The 20,641-nt window shown below is 37.7% G+C and overlaps 1 protein-coding gene across 5 annotated transcripts in view; it reads left to right on the top strand.

The window, feature by feature from the left end:
* DNAH7 (dynein axonemal heavy chain 7) overlaps nt 1-20,641 on the top strand; it is a 160,283-nt gene that overhangs the window by 88,855 nt on the left and 50,787 nt on the right. For all 5 annotated transcript variants that reach the window (XM_039354619.1, XM_039354618.1, XM_039354617.1 and 2 more), the window contains 10 exons: nt 58-282; nt 1,395-1,592; nt 6,504-6,659; nt 9,455-9,623; nt 10,565-10,691; nt 11,837-12,056; nt 12,608-13,480; nt 15,407-15,636; nt 16,708-17,038; nt 19,304-19,650. In XM_039354619.1, coding sequence (XP_039210553.1) covers nt 58-282; nt 1,395-1,592; nt 6,504-6,659; nt 9,455-9,623; nt 10,565-10,691; nt 11,837-12,056; nt 12,608-13,480; nt 15,407-15,636; nt 16,708-17,038; nt 19,304-19,650 — 2,876 coding nt within the window. The remainder of the gene's footprint in view (nt 1-57; nt 283-1,394; nt 1,593-6,503; nt 6,660-9,454; nt 9,624-10,564; nt 10,692-11,836; nt 12,057-12,607; nt 13,481-15,406; nt 15,637-16,707; nt 17,039-19,303; nt 19,651-20,641) is intronic.

Raw genomic sequence — 20,641 nt, 5'->3', positions numbered from 1 at the left:
AAATGGTATTATCGTGTGTATGAATGACTACTTTGAATTTGTTTTTGAATACTCCAGAGCATTTTTGTGTTTGCACTCACATGGTCTGTTGGAGCCAGTTGTAAAGAAGAAGATCGACTGAAATTTGATAAGATTGTGCGTGAACTGCTTGAAGGGCCAATGACTGATGAGACAAGAGAAAAGTATAAATTGTTGAGTGGGGTTGAGCATTTCCGGTCAAAAATCTTAACTGTTCCCTATCCAGAAGATGGAACAATTTATGATTACCGATTTATCAAAGATGTGAGTGTATTTGTTTTGAACAGAGATTTTCAGAGAATAATTGCTACATTTATTCTCAAAATGATTTCTTATCGTAATCTAATTACTTGACTTGTGGGATTTGGCTCAATTGAAAAAAAATAGCTGTGGAAGTAGGACACATTTATTTATTAGGTGTTTGATGCGCTGATTGCATTATGATAATAAGAGAAGTAAGATGTGCCATTGAGATGAATTTATACTTATTCTCAGTGCTTTTTTTGTAAAAAAAAAAAAAGGGGGGGGGGTGCCGGAACTCCATTCTGGGCGTTCTATGATAAAAAAAAGCCCTGCTTATTCTCATCAGGAAGATACTATTGAAAGTTGTATTTCAGCTGAAGGCAAGGTGCTTTTAATAAGATAATTAAAGTAGTCTTTAACTCTTTTCCATTGAAATCAGTAGAAAGTAGTTCAATGCCCACCAATTGGAAATAATAAGTTCCAATCATTCAACAGCCCAAAAACTGCAGGACAGGCTACTTAACAGGTGCTGGTTAAAGTTTTGGGGGGACTGTAGTCTGTGTCATGAAATTTTGGTTTTACTGGGGGAGGCATAAGCTGTCCTCTGGAACCTTGTTTTTAAATGTTTTAAACAATTTGTAAACTGTCCAGAATTTGTGGGAATCAAGCAGCATAAAAATAAAATAAGTAAGTAAGTAAGTAAATAAGTAAGTAAGTAAGTAAACAAACAAATTAACAAACACAACTTTCACTTTATCCATTTAAGAAAAAATCAAGGAAAATCTGACCTGGTTCTCAATTTTTGCAGAGGGCGATCTCTCCAGACCATGTCAGGATCTGATCCTGAGTTTTAAATTTAGAAATATAGCACACAGTGTACAATACTTTAAAAAAAACCCTTTACAGTCTTGTTATTTATTATTACAAAGAATAAAGGAAAAGAAACAATAAAAGTACATAATTTAAAAAGTAAACTATAATAAAGCCCAAGCACTTTGAAATAATCAGTTGCTAATACAATCAGATGTACATGGTATCACTGGATCATGGAATTGCAGGTTCATGTAATTATTATTATTATTATTACCTTACGGTAATGCTTTCTAGTTATCTGGAACTAAATTTTGAAACAGGGAGCTGGAAGATGGGAACCATGGATAGAAGCACTTCAGTCAGCTCCATCTATACCAAAGGACATGCTGTTCAATGAAATAATTGTTCACACTTTGGATACTATACGATACTTTTCATTAATGGAGTTACTGACAACACATCAAAAACCTACCATATTTGTTGGACCCACAGGAACTGGCAAGAGTGTATATATTATAGTAAGTATATATGAAACTTGCATTATAATTGGACAAGATCCCTACAGTTTCAATTAAAGAAATTGATTGCTCCAGGAAAGCTAGATCCTTAGTTTCTTAGAGTAACCTGAACCTAACTTTGTTTAGATTCAGATTGGTTGTGTTCAAATGATCTTCTTTCCTCCCTCCCTCCTCCCTCCCTTCCTTCCTTCTTCCCTCCCTCCCTCCCTCCCTCCCGCCCTCCCTCCCTCCCTCCCTCTCCTTAGTCTCCCATAGAACCTCTTTCAGTTGTTGGAAACTGTAGAGTTTCACAGAAAGAAAAAAAACTTTTTCTACTTCCAGGCCCTTTCACCTGAGGTTCTTTGTGTTAAAGACCATGTGATGCCTGCCCTCAGTCCACAATACATCTATGTCATAGGGTAGAATATATGTTCTTCTGAAATATGGCCACACTCCCAACTTTACCCATCTGCAACAGCTGTTGGAGAATTGTAGCATGTCTGAAGGAATGGTCAGGTTGAGGGTTTTCCCCCCCCCCACTACCCATATGTTGTGCACACTGGAGATACCTGTGAATGCAAGGTAAAAAGTGACATGCTCGTAAAGTTAACTTGCTAATGCTGTCGTTTTGTTTTAAATAAAGTTAATATGATGTAGAATGTGTGTCTTAGACCACTTTGAAGACTTGCAGATTATTAATATACACTTTGTGTTATTTCAATACAAATGTTGTCTTCCAATAAAATGTGACCGTGGCAGGTGATAATCATGCTCAGAAGGCCTGCAGAAAACTTTTTCCCAAAAAACCAGAACCAATTGCAGTTAATATTGCAGTTAATATTATTTTTCCAATATTATTAGTTACTGTTTTAAATATTATTAATTATCTTTAAAAATCTTACCTGATATAACCTATTGGAGGATTTTTTTTTGCACTCAGTAAAGTCATTTTGAATTCTGTCCCATTATTTATATAACTTTAAATTATGGACTTCTAATGTAGATAAACAATTGCTAAAAGTTCAGTGTGGAAACTACAGCAATCTGATATTATCAACCTGTAAGTTACTTTTTTGGGTCTTTCTTCAGTATAAATGATTTTTATTAATGTAATTAATTATTACATTCATGTTATACATAAGTAGATCTGTTCTTCAGGAGAAAGGGAGAGGGGTTTTAAATTATTAAATTTGTTTGTACTTATTGTGATGAATATCAGAAACTGCTTCTTTAAATATTTTCTTTCTCTTATTCTTTTTTCCCCACTGTAAGCCTTTTATTCCCTTTTTTCTTTACTTTTCCTTTTTTCTGAGTTTAGTTTGTAGTTTCTTTTACCTTTGTTATTAAAACTTTCAGTAAAAATACATTTTTAAAAAGGAAAGCAGCAAATGATCGCCTACAATTGTTTTGCCAATTTTAATGTTAATCAATTTATTCTGATTTAATATGAAGTACCTAAATTACAAATTATTTTTTCAATAAAGCACTGTAATGGGCTTTCATTTAATCACTCTTTAATGTAACTTTCATTTATTACTCTTTTAAAGTATTAGTAGCATGGGAGCCATGGTTCAGATGAAACACCAATGTGTTGTTTACATAATTACTGAAATATTATTGCTGGCAATCAGTCTTATTTTATGGTAATCAGAATAAATTTACAAAGATTCGCCTTTCTTAAGAAATAAAGGTTGGATCTGGCTGAGCAAATGGGGCTACTAGTGTATTACAGCTGTGCCTATATTATCACCTTTCTCCTTCTCCTTTTCTTAAGTGGATGTTTTGACATGATTAAACTACAAATTTCTTTACCCATCACAAACAGTATTCAGTTTAATTGTTCTGTCAGAAAATTTCTCCTTAGTTCTAGGTTGCTTCTCTCTTTGGTTAGTTTCCATCTGTTGCTTCTTGTCCTGCCTTCAGGTGCTTTGGAGAATAGCTTGACTCCCTCTTCTTTGTGGCAGCCCCTGAGATATTGGAACACTGTTATCATGTCACCCCTCATCCTTCTCTTCATTAAACTAGACATACCCAATTCCAGCAACCGTTCCTTATATGTTTTAGCCTCCAGTCCCCGATCATCTTTATTGCTCTTCTCTGTACTCTTTCTAGAGTTTCAACATCTTTTTTACATCGTGGTGACCAAAATTGGATGCAGTATTCCAAGTGTGGCCTTACCAAGGGATTGTAAAATGGTATTAACACTTCACGTGACCTTGATTCTATCCCTCTGTTATTGCAGCCTAGCACTGTGTTGGCTTTTTTGGAAGCTGCAGCACACTGCTGACTCATATTTAAGTGATTGTCCACTAGGGCTCCAAGATCCCTCTCACAGTTGCTACTATTGAGCAAGGTACTACCTATACTATACCTGTGCATTTGGTTTTTCTTGTCTAAATGCAGAACCTTACTTTTTTCACCATTGAATTTCATTTTATTAGGTAGTGCCCAATGTTCAAGTCTGTCAAGATCCTTCTGCATCTTAAGCCTATCTTCTGGAGTGTTGGCTATTTCTGCCAGCTAAGTGTAATCTGCAAATTTGATGAGTTCCCCATCTATCCCCTCATCCAAATCATTGATGAAGATGTTGAAGAGTACTGGGCCCAGAACACAGCCCTGGGGCACCCAACTACACACTTCCCTCCATGTAGATGCAGTTCCATTGAGGACCACATGTTGAGTACGGTCAGTCAGCCAGCGACAAATCCATCTGGTGGTGATGCTGTCTAACCACATGGAGGGAAGTGTGCAGTGGGGTGCCCCAGTGCTCTGTTTTCGGTCCAGTGTCTTCAACATCTTCATCAATGATTCAGATGAGGGGATAGAAAAACCAAATGCACAGGTATAGTATAGGTGGTATCTTGCTCAATAATAGCAACTGTGAGAGGGACCTTGGAGTCCTAGTGGACAATCACTTAAATATGAGCCAGCAGTGTGCTGCAGCTGCCAAAAAAGCCAACACAGTGCTAAGCTGCATTAAAAGAGATAGAATTAAGATCACGTGAAGTGTTAATACTGCTTTATAACACCTTGGTAAGGCCACACTTGGAACAACTGCATCCAGTTAATGTCACCACACCATAAAAAAATATGTTGAGACTCTAGAAAGAGTTCAGAGAAGAGCAACAAAGATGATTAGGGGATTGGAGGCTAAAGCATATAAGGAACGGTTGCTGGAATTGGGTAGGTCTAGTTTAATGAAGAGAAGGACTAGGGGTGACATGATAGCAGTGTTCCAATATCTCAGGGGTTGCCACAAAGAAGAGGGAGTCAAGCTATTCTCCAAAGCACCTGAAGGCAGGACAAGAAGCAATGGATGGAAATTAATCAAGGAGAGAAGCAATCTAGAACTAAGGAGAAATTTCCTGACAGAACAGTTAATCAGTGGAACAACCTGATTCCAGAAATTGTGAATTCTCCAACACTGGAAGTTTTTAAGAAGAGACTGGACCACCATTTGTCTGAAATGGTATAGGGTTTCCTTCCTGAGCAGGGGATTGGTCTAGAAGACCTCCAAGGTCCCTTCCAACTCTATGATTATGATTGTGATTGTGGTTGTTTTGTCGTCATCATCATCATCATTATTATTATTATATCATTTTTGCTGGTTCTAGCCATTCCTGCATTCTTTTAATATTCTATATTGCTCATGCTTTATCTGGCTCAGGTACTGGTAAATAAGTTATATTATAGAGGTATTGGTACTAATGAAGTTAATCCTTGTCACTTTCCAACATACTGTGCGTGAACAATATTACACTTTCTGTAAGAACATCCTAAATTTGCTTTGATCTGTGATGACTGCTGGCTGCAACATGAACTTTATGGCTCTGCCGTTCTGTGCAGATTCAGCCTAATACTCACAGTCTGAAGCTGAATGTCACCACGACAAGGGTTGAAACATCTAATTCTTTTAGCAGCTGAGAAAGGCATTTTACAGTTGGAAACTGATTCCCCTTAGGCATTCATTCCCTTCCTAGATATCACCTCCTTCCTTTTTCAAGTATTTAGCTGCTTTGGATTGAAGTTAATTCAGTCTTCATTCTGTGCATGTAATAAATTGCTGTTTATTAGAGAGGGTGCTTGCTACCTTGCATGATTATACATTCCAAAATACTTATAATTTTTTAAATATTATTCATTATCAAGATTGTTTTTGGGTAAAACTATTTCTCTGAATTGTAGATTTGGGGAAACCATAAAAGACCCTCAGGGCTAACATTTTTGCAGAACTTAGGATCTGAAAATGAAATTCTGTACAGGTAGTCCACGACTTAATGACTACAATTGAGCCCCAAATTTCTGTTGTTAAGTGAGACAATTGTTAACTAAGTTTTGCCCTGTTTTATGACTTTTGTTAAATGAATCATTGCTGATTCATTGATTCGTTGATAAGTTAGTAACCTGGTTGTTAAGTGAATCAGGCTTTTCCATTGACTGCAATGGTCATAAATATGAACCAGTTGCCGAGCATCTGAATTTTGATCACATGACCACGGGTCACTTTTTTTAGTGCCGCTATAACTTTGAATGGTCACCAAACAAGCTTGTAAGTCGAGGCCTACCTGTATTTATTGAACAGGCAACTAACTATACTTAGTCTGTTCATGTGATATTCTGGAACTTGCTAATGAGTCCAATAATATTATGAAACATCAGTGATGCATTCAGTCTTAATCTGTATTAAAAGGTGTCTTTAAATTTATTTAAATTTATTTCTGCAGGAAGCTCATTAGAGAGTCTTCAATGTTAATGACTTTGCGCTTGTTACCTGCTCGTCATTTTTCTAAAGAGAATAACTAGCAAACCTGAAGTGAAAAACCACCTGATCTGAATGACTTGTAATAAAAACAGCCCTTCCGCTTGCCTTTTTCTATGCTGCCACATTTATATGCTCCAATCTTGACTCTTTCTTTAAAACTGTCTTGACAGGATTTTCTCTTAAATCGCTTAAATAAGGAAATCTACAAACCACTACTCATTAACTTCTCAGCGCAGACTACGGCAGCCCAGACTCAGAACATCATTATGTCTAAGCTTGATAAAAGGAGAAAAGGAGTCTTTGGTCCTCCTCTAGGAAAGAAAATGGTAACTTTTAAAAAAGTGAAATGCAACTTGTCCCCCTGCTTATGGCAGGCCCTCGGCATTTTTTTTTTAATTGGTATATTTTGAGTGCAAAATATAGATACAATACATCCCTCTTCAAAAGCAGAATGGTATATCAATTGCTACCTAATTTTAAAACATAGCAAAACTTTCCCATTGATTTTAAAAATGGAAGCAACAGTTTTCACTTGTATCTCACATTCACAGTGGATATGGTATTGCTATAGTTTTCATTCCAAACCTATATACAGATATACTGTAAAATGAGCCAGTTTGGTATATAGGTTAAGATGCCGGGCTAGAAACCAGGAGACGGTGAGTTCTAGTCCTGCCTTTGTCATGAAATCTAGCTGAGTGATCTTGGGCCAGTCACTCTCCTTCAGCCCAACCCACCTCACAGAATTGCTTTTGTGGAGCAAATAGGAGGAGGAAGGAGTCTTAAGCATGTTTGCTGCCTTGAGTCATTTCTAAAATAATAAAGATGGGATTAAAAAATAAAACAAGATCATAGAAGAAATAATCCACATGGTGCAACCCTAAATCTGATTTAGAATTTTGATTTGCTTAGTTTGTTAAAAGGGAACGTAGGGGCAAAATTCTGGATCATGTAATCTCCAAAATCCAACTAACCATCACCGCCAATTAACGCAGAAGTTACCTTTAGCTCCAAATAAATCCAACTTTCTTTGGAGCGCAGCTTCCTTGAATCGGTCAATTCCTTCTGCATCATACTAGCTATTTTCCTGAGTGTGAGCTGACTTTCCTGAATGCATCGATTAACACAAAATCTTAAAGAAGTCCTGAGAATAAGTCATGAAGAAGTCAAGTGCCGTGACTCTGATTTTCAGTCCCCCCCCCCCCGTAGGCCACAGGGCTGGGGAATGAAAGAAGGGAAAAATGGGAAGAGAAACGACACTCTAAGCTGCCCAGATGGATGCTGATTCCGACTGCCCTTAGCTGGCAACCCACCATTCTGTCACTTTGGACTGGATGCTATTGGCATGCAAAAGTGAATGAATTGTCTAGGTGAAACAATTACTAGATCCTCTGTCTCATGCAGACAAGTCTTAAGTACATTTTGATTACTGGATAGAAGACAGAATTTTGGCAGAGATGGTTTTTCAATAATTCTGGCTGAAGTAATTGGAACTAGAGCAGGTTTATACCCACCCCCCTTTACACCCACCCACCACCCACCCACACAATTTATGTAGGCATATGATGACCCACCTTTCTAGACAGATACTATTTATGGCATCTAGAAAGTAGAGTAAGGAGATGGGAACAATGTAATGTATCATTTTAGATTGAGAATTAATGATTATATTTTACTATTCTCTCAAGTAAATGAACCAAGAAGCAGGCATCTTTACATAACTCAAAGAAAGAAACTGGGTTATTTACTTAAGCTATTCAAAGTCTGCATATGCTTGCAACAAGGTATATAATGAATCAATCACTCAATAAAAATTTAATAAATAAGTGCATATCTCTAACTTGACTTTTTTGACAAAACAAAGCCCCAAATTACAAATTACAATTTATATGTAAAACCATTTTACAAGAAACCACTTATAAAACATCATACAAGTTAAAGACCCATAATACGGGCCAAAACAAATAGCAGACTAATAGCAAACCAAAACAATTTTAATGAAGGTCATAGCAAATACAACTCAGCGGTCTCCAATGTACCACAGAACTTTAGTTTTGGAAACGGAAACGTCTTCCTCCACAACAGCTTCTCCATTTCCCCATCTCTCTTGTTCCCCACTGTGTCTCCTGAAAACCTCTCACACAAGGAAGATTTGGGCGATGACACTAAAGGCTATAGGAAAAAGGGGTGATTGTAAACAGCTGAACAAAATTTGCCCTAGTAGAAAATATAGTGAAAAGACCTAGACAGTAATTTTCTCATCCACTGGTTTTGTTACTGCCATTTAGCAGTTCAAATTGAGTAAAATTGCCTCCATTAACATGCAAATAAATTGCAAAGAAGTCATTGGGCAGTGGAACCACACTTTTCTTAATCTCTCTTTTCTTGCAATCAGTTTGCATTGTTTCATTGATCAGCTACCTCACAGGCAGCATCCATGACAATAACCTTTTTAAAGACATAGGAAGAAGAAAATCGAATTCATATGGAAAGCTCATCAAAGAAGAAAAAAAGAGAGGAAGGAATTAGCTTGGATTCACATATTACACTAAGACATGGCTTCTTTAACCACAACATACTACAACTGCCTATGTTTATGCAACAAACAAACAAAAAGAAACCAGATTGTAATATAGCATGGTACATTAGAGCCTCTATATCTGAACTGCAAAAATGGGGATGGAAGAATTTCCTTAATATTTATTTCTAGTGGTCTTCCAGATTTTTGTAATGCCACATACCAAAGATATATACTTTTAGTACAGGAATAGACCTACCCAGTATAGTATATCTATCCTAAGAGTAGGTATAGTACAGGCAGCAGAGCAAAGGACTGAATGCTGTTCTACCCTTGATTTAGAACTGAGTGAAGGTACCTGAGATATAATCTGAGAGGTATGGGACTCCAATCGGTCAGTATAGAAAGTGGGAATTTTCCTATAGCATCTTATACTATCTTAGAAATATGTAAGAGGAGAGAGTAGGTTGGTTGTGATTGATTTATCTGGAAACAGGCTTACTCTAGATGAGATCAGCAGCATATTTTTAATGTCTTTGTGTGTAACCTATGGAGTGTGTATAGAATCTGTGTCCTTTTGAGAAATGGTTTTGGTTTTTTTAGGTGGTATTTGTTGATGATGTCAATATGCCAGCAAGAGAAGTCTATGGGGCTCAACCTCCAGTGGAGTTACTTCGTCAGTGGTTGGATCACTGGAACTGGTATGATCTGAAAGACTGTACTATGATTAGACTTGTGGACATCCAGATCATTTGTGCAATGGGGCCAGCAGGTATGTTTTTTAGTTCTAGATAGAGAACACATCTCTAAAGTGCCAAACCTGCTACTGATTTACTCTTTTTAAATATTTAAATTAAGTCATGTCTTTTCTTCTCATTCATGTGTCATCATTTAAATTTGCTTGTATGGGGAGGGGTCTCTAAGGCTGAAAATGGCCAAGTCTCTCTGGATCTTTGAGAGGGATTGTATAGAGCCTCAGTGTTCTGTTGAAGTTGAGCTGAGAGTTGCAAAAATGAATCCTCTTTTCTCCTGAGTTTCCTATCATTGGTTTAGGGCAGGCGTCCCCAACCAGCACCGGGCTATGGCATGCCAGAAACTGGACTGCACACACAAGTCACGTGCAGGCAGCACGTGAAACCACGCCCCCTCTGGTCTGTGGAAAATCCTCTCTCCACAGAACTGGTCCGTGGTGCCTAAAGGATTGGGGGCCACTGGTTTAGTGGGAAAATATGGAGGGAGATCTACAATTTAGTTTGTGGAAATAATAATTCCAGAATTCCTTGCCCACGCTTTGCTTAAAAGATGTGGTTTGTTTAAGAGATCCTATAACCCTTGTCTCAATGTGATTAAAAATGTAGATTTGTCACTGTTGTAGCTACCTTGATCAATTCTAAATATTAGCATGGATTGAGAGCCTTTACAAGTAATAACTGTAATTCTTTTGTGTGTGATTATTGATGCAGCAAGACTGTGGATAGAATTGCTGTCACTTTTACTGCAATACTTAGTGTGTGAAAGACTTACACATTCCTCCTTCCTCAAAATAAATTGTCTTTTGCCACTGTGGCATGTGTATATGGATTATAAGCTGCTCTTAACAGAAAGTCCCCTTTGATTGATGCATGGAGAATAGGAAGAATTCAAACTGGTTGCAGAAGTGTTTGATAGATTTACATTTATTATGTGCACATCAGTGATTTGCTTCTGCTACAGGTGGAGGTCGAAATCCGATCACTCCTCGATATCTGCGACACTTCAACACAATTACCATTAATGAATTTGATGATATTTCGATGTATACAATTTTCTCCCGAATTATAGATTGGCATCTTACTATATGGTAGGTGACATTGTTATATTGTGGCATATTAACCTAAATAAAAAGAAAGATAATGATTGCCTGCCGTAATATCCTTCCCAAGCATCATGCCATCCAGAAGCACTGAGCTGTAATATCTGCATTTCCCACCAGCAGGTCTCCAAAGATATCTTTTGAACATATCAACATCATGAAGAATTGACCCTCTGATGGCATCACGGCACGCCAATATACTGTAGACAATCTTCAAATTAACTATTAAAAACCATTATCCTCCCCCTCCCAATTCCAGTAGAGCGCACTCAGTTTCCTTAGTAATACACCACTTTGCAGGATCCATACCCATGTTCCTGGATTCCCAGACCAGATACCAAAGCCATATCTTCAGGTCCTTGTGGAAGTCCAGCAAATTTGGATGCAGTCTGACTTCATGGGGAATGATAGTCTAAAGGGTGGGTGCCATGGCAGAAAAGGCTCTTCTCCTGGGTCCCATCAGATGGCATTCATTTGTGGATAGGACCTGCAACATGCCCTTTTGCTGGATGTGATACTTACAATTTTATAATGAGTGAATGAATGTATGAATGAATGAATGAGTTAGGGTTGACACAAATGTGAGGCACTTCCCTAAAGATTTTGGCTGTTGTGTCCTGAATTATATCTATTTTCCAACTTGTTGCCAATTGTGCAACCTTCAGTGTTCTGAATATGAACATCTTCATATCAGAATAAACAAGGAAATTACTGTATTATTTCTAGCATGTTACTTCGGCTACCCCAATAATCTAATTATAAACTAAAGAACACCAAGAACTAGACAACTAAGCAACTAAGAAACATTTAAGAACAAGGGTTCTTAAATCAGTCTCATGGATTGTAAAATAATTTGACTTCTTTGTGAAATTCATTCATACCAGATGCTGCCACCATCCCCAGTCCTTGGCATTATTTAAAATCTGTTCATAAATGGTTGTTGCTGGTTTTATTTAGTGAATAGCTTTATTGATGACTATTACTATATATCCAAGAGTTTTATAGCCATCCTCTGAAAACCACACTTATATTTAAAATGCAGTGCAAAGAATTTGATGAATGTAGGAAACTGTCCAAGTTTCTATTTTGTGTTCTATGAGCTGTCCTACTGCTTTCATCTTTTCAATCAACAGTTACAATTTCCCTTCGGAATATATTCTACTGACTACACAAATTATTAATAGCACAATGACTGTATACAAAGAAGCTATGGAGAACCTGCTCCCTACACCCACCAAATCACACTATTTGTTCAATTTGCGAGATTTCTCTCGGGTCATTCAAGGGGTTTGTCTGTCACGACCTGAAACAACCATTTCCTCAGGAACCATAAAACGCCTTTGGGTTCATGAGGTAAATTTTCTATTAGTAACTTAATTGAAGGCTCAGTCTTATATTTGCTTGCAAAATATATTTTTTTATAAGATAAGATACTGAATCGCTGAAAACTTTAGTAGCATAAACCATTAACTGCTGTGCCTTGTATAGCTGTTGCTACTTAAAAGAATCCAACAATACAAATGACCATATAGTTATAATTATATAAGTCTGTGACTGGCCATACCTACTGCAGTATCCATTTTGCGAATGGATAATATCATCTACCCTTCTACTGTGGAGATCTTGATGATTAAAGTACTCTTCCTCATCATGGTGCTGGCTGAGGATGATAGGAATTGCAGCCCCATCTGGAGAGCATCATGTTGAGGAAAGCTGCTACAGGACTACACTGTGTTCATGCCAATCAGTAAAGATAATTGATGACAGAAAATAGCTTTTCCATATGATATTTAGTTATTCCCTTTGAGTATACAGCTTCTCAAGTTTAATATTTTTTTCCTAACAGGATGTAATTAATTTGTAATTAATTATTATAAACAATCACACTGATGTTTTTTATGCAGGTCCTTAGAGTATATTATGACCGCTTGGTAGATAAAGCAGATCGATCATGGCTGGTTCAATGTATCCGTGAAGTAGTAACAAAGCACCTGGAAGAAGATTTTGATGAACTTTTCCAAAGTCTGGATTTCAATTTTGACGGTAGGGTAGAAGAGGATGATTTGCGAAGCTTGATGTTCTGTGACTTTCATGATCCTAGAAGGGAGGATACAAATTATAGGGAAGTCTTGGATGTGGATGAACTGAGAGTTGTTGTCGAGGGCCATCTAGAAGAATATAATAATATGAGCAAAAAACCAATGCAGCTGGTTTTATTTCGATTTGCTATAGAACATGTTTGCAGAATTTCACGCATTTTGAAACAACCTCGTAGTCATGCCCTTCTGGTTGGTGTTGGCGGAAGTGGTCGACAATCCTTGACACGTTTAGCAGCGTATATGTCTGACTACACGCCTTTCCAGGTTGAAATCTCAAAGAGTTATGGGACCAATGAATGGCATGAGGACCTAAAAGCCATTCTGAGGAGATCTACTGAAGGTGAGGTGCAAGGAGTTTTCTTATTCACTGACACCCAGATAAAAAGGGAGTCATTTTTAGAAGACATAAACAACTTGTTAAATGCTGGAGAAGTGCCCAACCTCTTTGCGGTTGACGAGAAACAAGAAATCTGTGAAAAGATGCGCTCCATTGATCGACAGCGGGATAGATCCAAGCAGACTGATGGTAGCCCCATTGCTCTTTTCAACATGTTCATTGATCGTTGCCGGGATCAGCTCCATGTCGTCTTGGCTATGAGTCCCATTGGAGATGCCTTCCGAAATCGTCTCCGGAAGTTTCCAGCTCTTGTTAATTGTTGCACTATTGATTGGTTTGAGGTAAGATTCTGAAGTACAACTGTGAAAAATGCATAAAAACATTTAAGGCAATCCAGTTTTACTCATGTGGTTGAGCATAGTCACTATACTTTCTTTTTTTCCGGTGGGGAAATGAACTAGTAAACGGTGCTGCTCTGTGGTGGGAAAAAAAACATTTTGAGTTCCAGATTAGCCATAAATTGAAACAGTGGTTTAAAGCTGGCTTCTATATTCTCCTGTATCAGAAAGTTATTTAAGTATGTATCTACCATGTATATAACTTTAAGCTATGGTTAATTATGGATTCCTTGTGGCTTGTTTAATCATTTGTAAATATTGGTGTGATAGAAAGAACAAATAAAAATATAGGTAGTTCAGTTCATTTAGTGACCATTTGAAGTTACAACGGTACTGAAAAAAATAACATGACCATTTTTCATATTTATGACCATGGCAGCATCCACAGGGTCATATGAACAAAATTCAGATGCTGGGTAACTGACTCATATTTATGACAATTGCAGTGTCCCGGGGTCATACCTTTTGCGACATTCTGACAAGCAAAGACAATGGGGAAACCAGATTCACTTAGCAACTGTGCCAAAAAAAGTTTGTAAACTTAACAAATATTTCATTTAGCAACAAAAATGTTGGGTTCAGTTGTGATCGTAAGTTGAAGACTCCCTGTACTGTTTCCTTATGTTTTTATTTAAATTCTGCTGATTTTTTCCTATGTTCAGAGGTTTGTTTGTTTTTTCAGTGAGAGAATTATATAATCCCCAGACTGCGTTTTAAAATGGTACATATATTTTTCTTTTCTAGCTAATAGTTTTTGGAGCACAATAATTTGGACTGGGGCTATTGTTCAAAGCCAAATGGATATAGATGGTTGCCCTGCTCCCTTCCTTTCATGCTGCAGCCTCCCTCCCTCTGCAGCTTTTCTTAGGCCAGGAAAAAAACGCGAGAGCTTCAAACATAGATAAATGTTTGCATAAATAAATTTGTTTATTTGTAAAAATGCAAAAATGTTTGAATAAATTTTCAATTTATTTACTCATGATAGAAATTTGCTCTTTAAGCTTATTGATGTTTATTATATATCCATGCCGGCTTATTTTTTTCTATTCGAAAGCACTCAACACCATTTTTGCTAGACTCTTTGTTAGGCCTCTGTGAGTTTCATCGAATAGTATATTTTCAGTGATGACTTCTTAAAGGTGGAAAAAAGACATGAGTTGATGCCTCCCGAACTGTCTCCAGCCACGCAATTCTGCTTTTGTTGCCCCTGGAAATTCTCTTATCCCCTTGTTGTCAACGCTGCAAATACTGTATATTCTTGCTTTGACAATATGCAGAACTGTCTTGTATTTTTAGAGTTAATGCAGAGCATAAGAGAGAGGAAGGAAACCTTTGCCCTTCACACTAATTGGATAACTAGTGATATATGACAGCTAATTTAGGGAGGGAACATGCTGATAATTTAACTGCTCAGAGGAAGAGAACTTAGATCTTAGCATAGACTTCATTATGCCTGTGCCAGCATTTTGAAGCAATAAAAGACTTTTAGGGAAATCAATGCCTGGAAGTTCTTTGAAGTGTTTCATTAGCCGGAACCATAACACTTGTGCCATCGCCACTAAAGTTGGGCAATATGATATAGATTATTTTCAATGGTTTCTATGGCTTTAACTCAGAAAAATCATTTAAATGTTAAAAAAGCATGGTTCATTAACCGTGACCCTCATCCTTTTCTGACAAGGTTAAGTTTTTATCTTGCCACTTAAATATGGTACCTCTCTAACTTTTCAGGGTGGCCATTAGCCCATTTTGAAACCTATTCAGTAGTTGAGGTGTTTTTTTTTAATGGCTCTTTTTAACTCATGAGTATTCTTTATGTAGCACTCTTTTTCCATAATAACAGTCTCTTTTTTCCTTCCTTAAATTCAGTCATGGCCTACAGATGCTTTGCAGGCAGTTGCCACTCGCTCCCTGGGCGATATTGAAATGTCTGAAGAAACCAGAGCTGGCTGCATTGATATGTGTAAAAAGTTTCATACCTCAACCATTAATTTATCCGAATTGTTCTATAATGAGCTCCAGCGACATAATTATGTAACTCCAACTTCGTATCTGGAATTAATTTCCACTTTCCAATCCCTGCTGGAAAAAAAGAGAGCGTAAGTATGATTGATGTGGCATTTGTTAGCAAAAGTAATTTTTTACTGTTTCTTCTACTACTCTTTCTCCACCTCCCTACCCCGGCAAACAGAGTCCAACAAGGGATGCATGTAAACAGAAATAAGATGCAGTGCGTAGATCTCACACACAAGAAAGGCAGTTTCCTTATATCCAAAGAACGATTAAGAGCAATTGTTATAATTACTATAGTGCTGCTGCTAGAAGGTAACATAGCATAAAACAGCTGATGTTTAAATAGTTCAAGAATAAGAATGCAAATAAGAACTTGCTGGGTTATCTAGACGATATTTGTTTTTCCAAGAAAAACTAAAAAGAAAGTTTTATTTTTATTTTTTTTAAAATCTGTTTATCATAGGTATAGATAGATGGTTTATAAATAAATTTCAATTAAGTATGGTTCTTTGGAAAAAATATTTCAGATATACCTTTCTATTTTCTGTTTCATTTTTATTTGTATTTGAATTAATGAGGTTCTATTGTTGAATTTTATTGAATATTATATTTTCAATAGTTACTTTATAAGGGACATCACCTTATGGGAATATGAGTGGCATAAAAATTAATAAATAATAAAATAGTAATATTTGGGTTTGCTTCTGGAAGCTTGTCTTCATTTATTCATTCACTGAGGTAACTCCCTGCTGTGTGTTTTTTTCCCCTTTATTCAGAGTAGCCTACAATGCAGAATAAAGTCAATATTATAAAAGAGTGCTTCAAACAATGTTTAATTCCAAAAGCAAACAAAAATCTCCGACCCCCCAAACTTTGTAATGATTGCAGCTTCAGTTGATACCAATGGTCAGAAACTGTGTTTTGGAACCCTGTTGGAAAGCAGCTGGAGAAGCATCTCATTCACTAGGATTTAAATAAGTCAGGATTCAAGAAATACAGTATAAATTTACTGGATTGGAAGAGGAATCGGTAGAAGTAGTGCTGAGTAAAGACACCATGTCTGTCTTGATGGTTGCGTGGGTGGTTGGATGGGGATTAAATTAATGATACTCTTATGACAATTTTCATTCAGATTCAATCTTCTGATTTATCTCCAGTGAGGTGATGAAGCTAAAAAAGAGATACGAAGTGGGCTTGGAGAAACTGGACTCAGCTGCTGCCCAGGTGGCCACCATGCAGGTGGAACTGGAAGCCCTGCAGCCCCAGCTACGGGTAGCGAGCAAGCAAGTGGATGACATGATGGTGGTGATTGAGAAAGAATCTTTGGAAGTTGCAAAGACGGAGAAGATTGTGAAGGCCGATGAAGAGGTAGCCAATGAACAAGCCATGGCTGCCAAAGCCATCAAAGATGAATGTGATGCAGATCTGGCGGAAGCGTTGCCAATCCTGGAAAGTGCATTGGCTGCTCTGGACACTCTGACTGCCCAGGTAGAGCCTCTGTTTCATTCTTGCTGAACTTCTTCAACTGAAAGAGAGAGGCATGCCGACTAATTCATATATTGTCTTTTGGTAGAGAAAGATCAAGACTGACGTAGCATTTATTTGTTACGGTGCTGCAGAATTTTACTTCTGTCCCATTTAAAAGGTGCCCCTCTTCATTAGAGATAAGACATTGCCAAGCTCAGCATTGTTCTTCTAGATTTATTTGAAAGGTTGAGCAAGTTAGAAACATAAACAGACTTATTCGGCTTGATTATACTGAAAGAGAGAATGAAATAAGAGATAGAGATAACGTCACTTTGCCTCTGATGGCAGGAGCTGAACCAGTGAGTTGAAGCAACAGGATAGCTGGAATTTCCTGATGATAAAAGCTGACAACCAATGGCATAGTTTACCTTGTAAAGTGGCATGTTTCTCTTCACTGGAGGTTTTCAAACAGAGGGCAGATTCAACTATCTAAAATGCCTTAGCAAATTCTGCAGCCAGGGTTAAAGGGATGATCTTGCTCTGAATTTGATGATTCCATATGGAATTTGTTTTGTTTGGGACAATTGAAGGTTCTTGATAAGAAATGAAAGATTGGGACACCAATTTTTATCCATTATAAATATCATTAATTTTTTATGTTAAGTGCTAAAAGAGGCTGAAATTGACCATTTGCTATGTATCTGAATTAGTTATCAGATACTCTTTGGTATCTGTCAGAATTGTTTGATATTTCCATTGGTGTACAAACATAAAATCTAGCAGTGAATGTCAATGCTCACTGGATATTATTGACTAGTATGGGTGTCCAAGGATACTGACATAACGCTGAAAAACATTTGAATTGGTTGAAATTGAAAAATAAGCGAGAATAGAATAGAATAGAATAGAATAGAATAGAATAACTTTATTGTCACTTTGAATGTACACTAATCAGCATACATTAAAATGAAATTTCATTGCATACAGCTCTCAAAGGGTCACCACCTCCAATATATGCTACATAAATATGGCAAAAATAAATAAATAAATACAGAATTATGCATAGACGTAAGTGTGAGAAGGCTCATCACTTGATACACAATTAAATGTAATGATACTTAATCTGGATTACTTAATCATAATCACATCATTAGAAATCCTATAAAGCATTGGAATGCAGTGAGATTATCATGTGCTTGAAAATAATGAACAGAATCAGTTCTTGAAATTAACTGTTAAAGTTAGGAAAATCACAGATTTCGGTCCAACTGTGCAAGTTACAATTTTTCTTTTTTAAAAAAGGGATTAAAATTGTTTTTTTTGAACAAATCCTTAAGAGTATGTAGGTGCATGTGTGTGTATAATGTGGGTCTGAAGAGTGCCTCATGTGGTGCCTTAACCCAGCATTTGGTTCATCTTACTGCTTACTGAAAGATACCCACTAAGCATCTCGCATTCGTGCCCAGATCTGTGCCAGCATGGAAGGGCTTCTTATCCATTTAAAGGCTGAGAATAGGTTGAGATTGTTTTGGCCCAAGAGCACATACAATAGGTATGTATAAAGTATGTGTAAAAAGACTAAAGCATAAACAGGAACTAATTTCAGAAACGGTTATTCTCCCTGATATGCTAGATACATGGATGCTTTAAAAAAAAAAAAAGGGGGGGGGATAATGCTGATATTCTGTGTAGTACAAAAACAAATTTCCTTCTGGATTTAAAACAATCGTTCTTACACAAATTTAAAATAAATTCTTTTTTGCAATCTTTGTGAAGATGAATTTTTATAGAAATTCTTATGGGATTGGTATGTGTTTCTTGTGCTTATCTTAGTTATGAGATGATTAAGAAGGCAATTGACTGATGGTTAAGATATATGATAGAAAGGAGAAAAGATGTGAAAATGTGGCATCTTTGGCCACCTCACAATGATTAAGATAAACTCAAACCACCAATGGTCCTACAGTACTCTCAGGCTTGTAGTGTAAAAATATGTAACAAAGAAGGAAAAAGGAGTTAAGAGGGAAAAAGTAAAGAAGGTAAATTAGCTGGAGTTCCTGAAATGTTGTGATTCTTCTACTAGCCAGCAATAGAGGAAATGGGCTTGTGGTCACCTGACTGGAAGTCCTTCTTCTTTGTTATGGGTTCCTTAGTTTTGATGTTCTTTGGGGGAAAAAAATCAGGTGGTCTGTCATCAAAATATGATGACATTTCTCTTAAATGTTCTTTTCAAAATTAAAAAGGCAATAACACTGGTTTTGCTCCAATCTAATCTTTTGAATATAGGATATCACAGTTGTCAAGTCCATGAAGAGCCCCCCTGCTGGTGTGAAACTTGTTATGGAAACCATTTGCATCCTGAAAGGGATTAAAGCAGATAAAATTCCCGATCCAACAGGCACTGGAAAAAAGATGGAAGATTTCTGGGGGCCTGCTAAGAAACTCCTTGGGGACATGAAATTTCTGCAATCGCTTCATGAGTATGATAAGGACAACATACCTCCAGCTTACATGAATATCATTAGAAAACAGTACATCACCAATCCAGAGTTTGTTCCTGAAAAAATTCGGAATGCTTCCACAGCTGCAGAAGGGCTGTGCAAATGGGTCATAGCCATGGACTCCTATGATAAGTAAGCAATGGTTTCAAATCATAATGTAAATGAAGAATGTTCGGTTGGCCTATGGCAGGGGTAGGCAACCTTGGCTCTTTTATACTGGCTTAGGAATTCTGGGAGTTGAAGTCCATGAGTCATAAAAGAGCCAAGGTTGTCTACCCCTGGCCTATAGGGAAATGTGTTGTGCTTGTTTCTTCTCCCCAAGCGATGGTATACCGATATACACAGTCTTCTTTATGAATAGAGAATATGGCTGGGGTGTCAAACTCAATTTCACTGAGGGCCACATCAGCGGTTGCCCTTGGGGGGCCGGGTGGGTGTGGCCAGAGTGGATGGGGCCTACTGGGTGGGTGTGGATGGAGTGGGTGTGGCCTACTGGGGGGCATGGCCAGCTCTACATCGTTCCCGTCAAGGGTACCTGTGGCGGCCTGGGCAGGAGTGAGACAGATCTGAGGGTCTCTGGCAGAAGGAGGTGGGATGGGGCAAGAGCCAAGGCATGGTCCATTTCTTCATTCCTCACAAAGGGTGACATCTCCCCAGCATGCACCCAGGGGGGCAGGGCCAACGCGACAGGGGCTGGTTCCTTGCTGTTTGTGGACGGCCTTGTGGAGCTAAGACTGAATGCATTTCAGCATAGATGGCCATCACAAAATTGTACATTGGATCCCGGCCGGCCTGGGCCAGGGCCAAGGCAGCGGGGGCCATTCCCTCACTGTTTCCAGGATGGCTTCGCGGGCCACATGAAATCACTTTGCAGGCCACATCCGGCCCCTGGGCCTTGTGTTTGACATGTCTGGAGTATGGCAACATTATCTTGTTTTTTGTTTATTTCCAAATACATGTGGCAGCTGGCAGCCATCCAGGTTCATGTCAATTAACCTTGTAGATTTGCCAATTACATAAACTGTAATTATACCCAAAATTCTCTTTTTCTTCCAGTCTTGTATATAATACAATCCTGGTCCTGAGTTCAAACAAGCCTGTTGCCAAGTATCCTGCCAGCAAG

Source organism: Crotalus tigris, unplaced genomic scaffold, assembly GCF_016545835.1.
Source record: "Crotalus tigris isolate CLP2741 ecotype Arizona unplaced genomic scaffold, ASM1654583v1 scf7180000018565.659758, whole genome shotgun sequence".
Classification (NCBI taxonomy): Eukaryota; Metazoa; Chordata; class Lepidosauria; order Squamata; family Viperidae; genus Crotalus; species Crotalus tigris.
The sequence above is the reverse complement of the archived record's forward strand: the minus strand, read 5'-3'. Positions and strand labels throughout refer to the sequence as shown.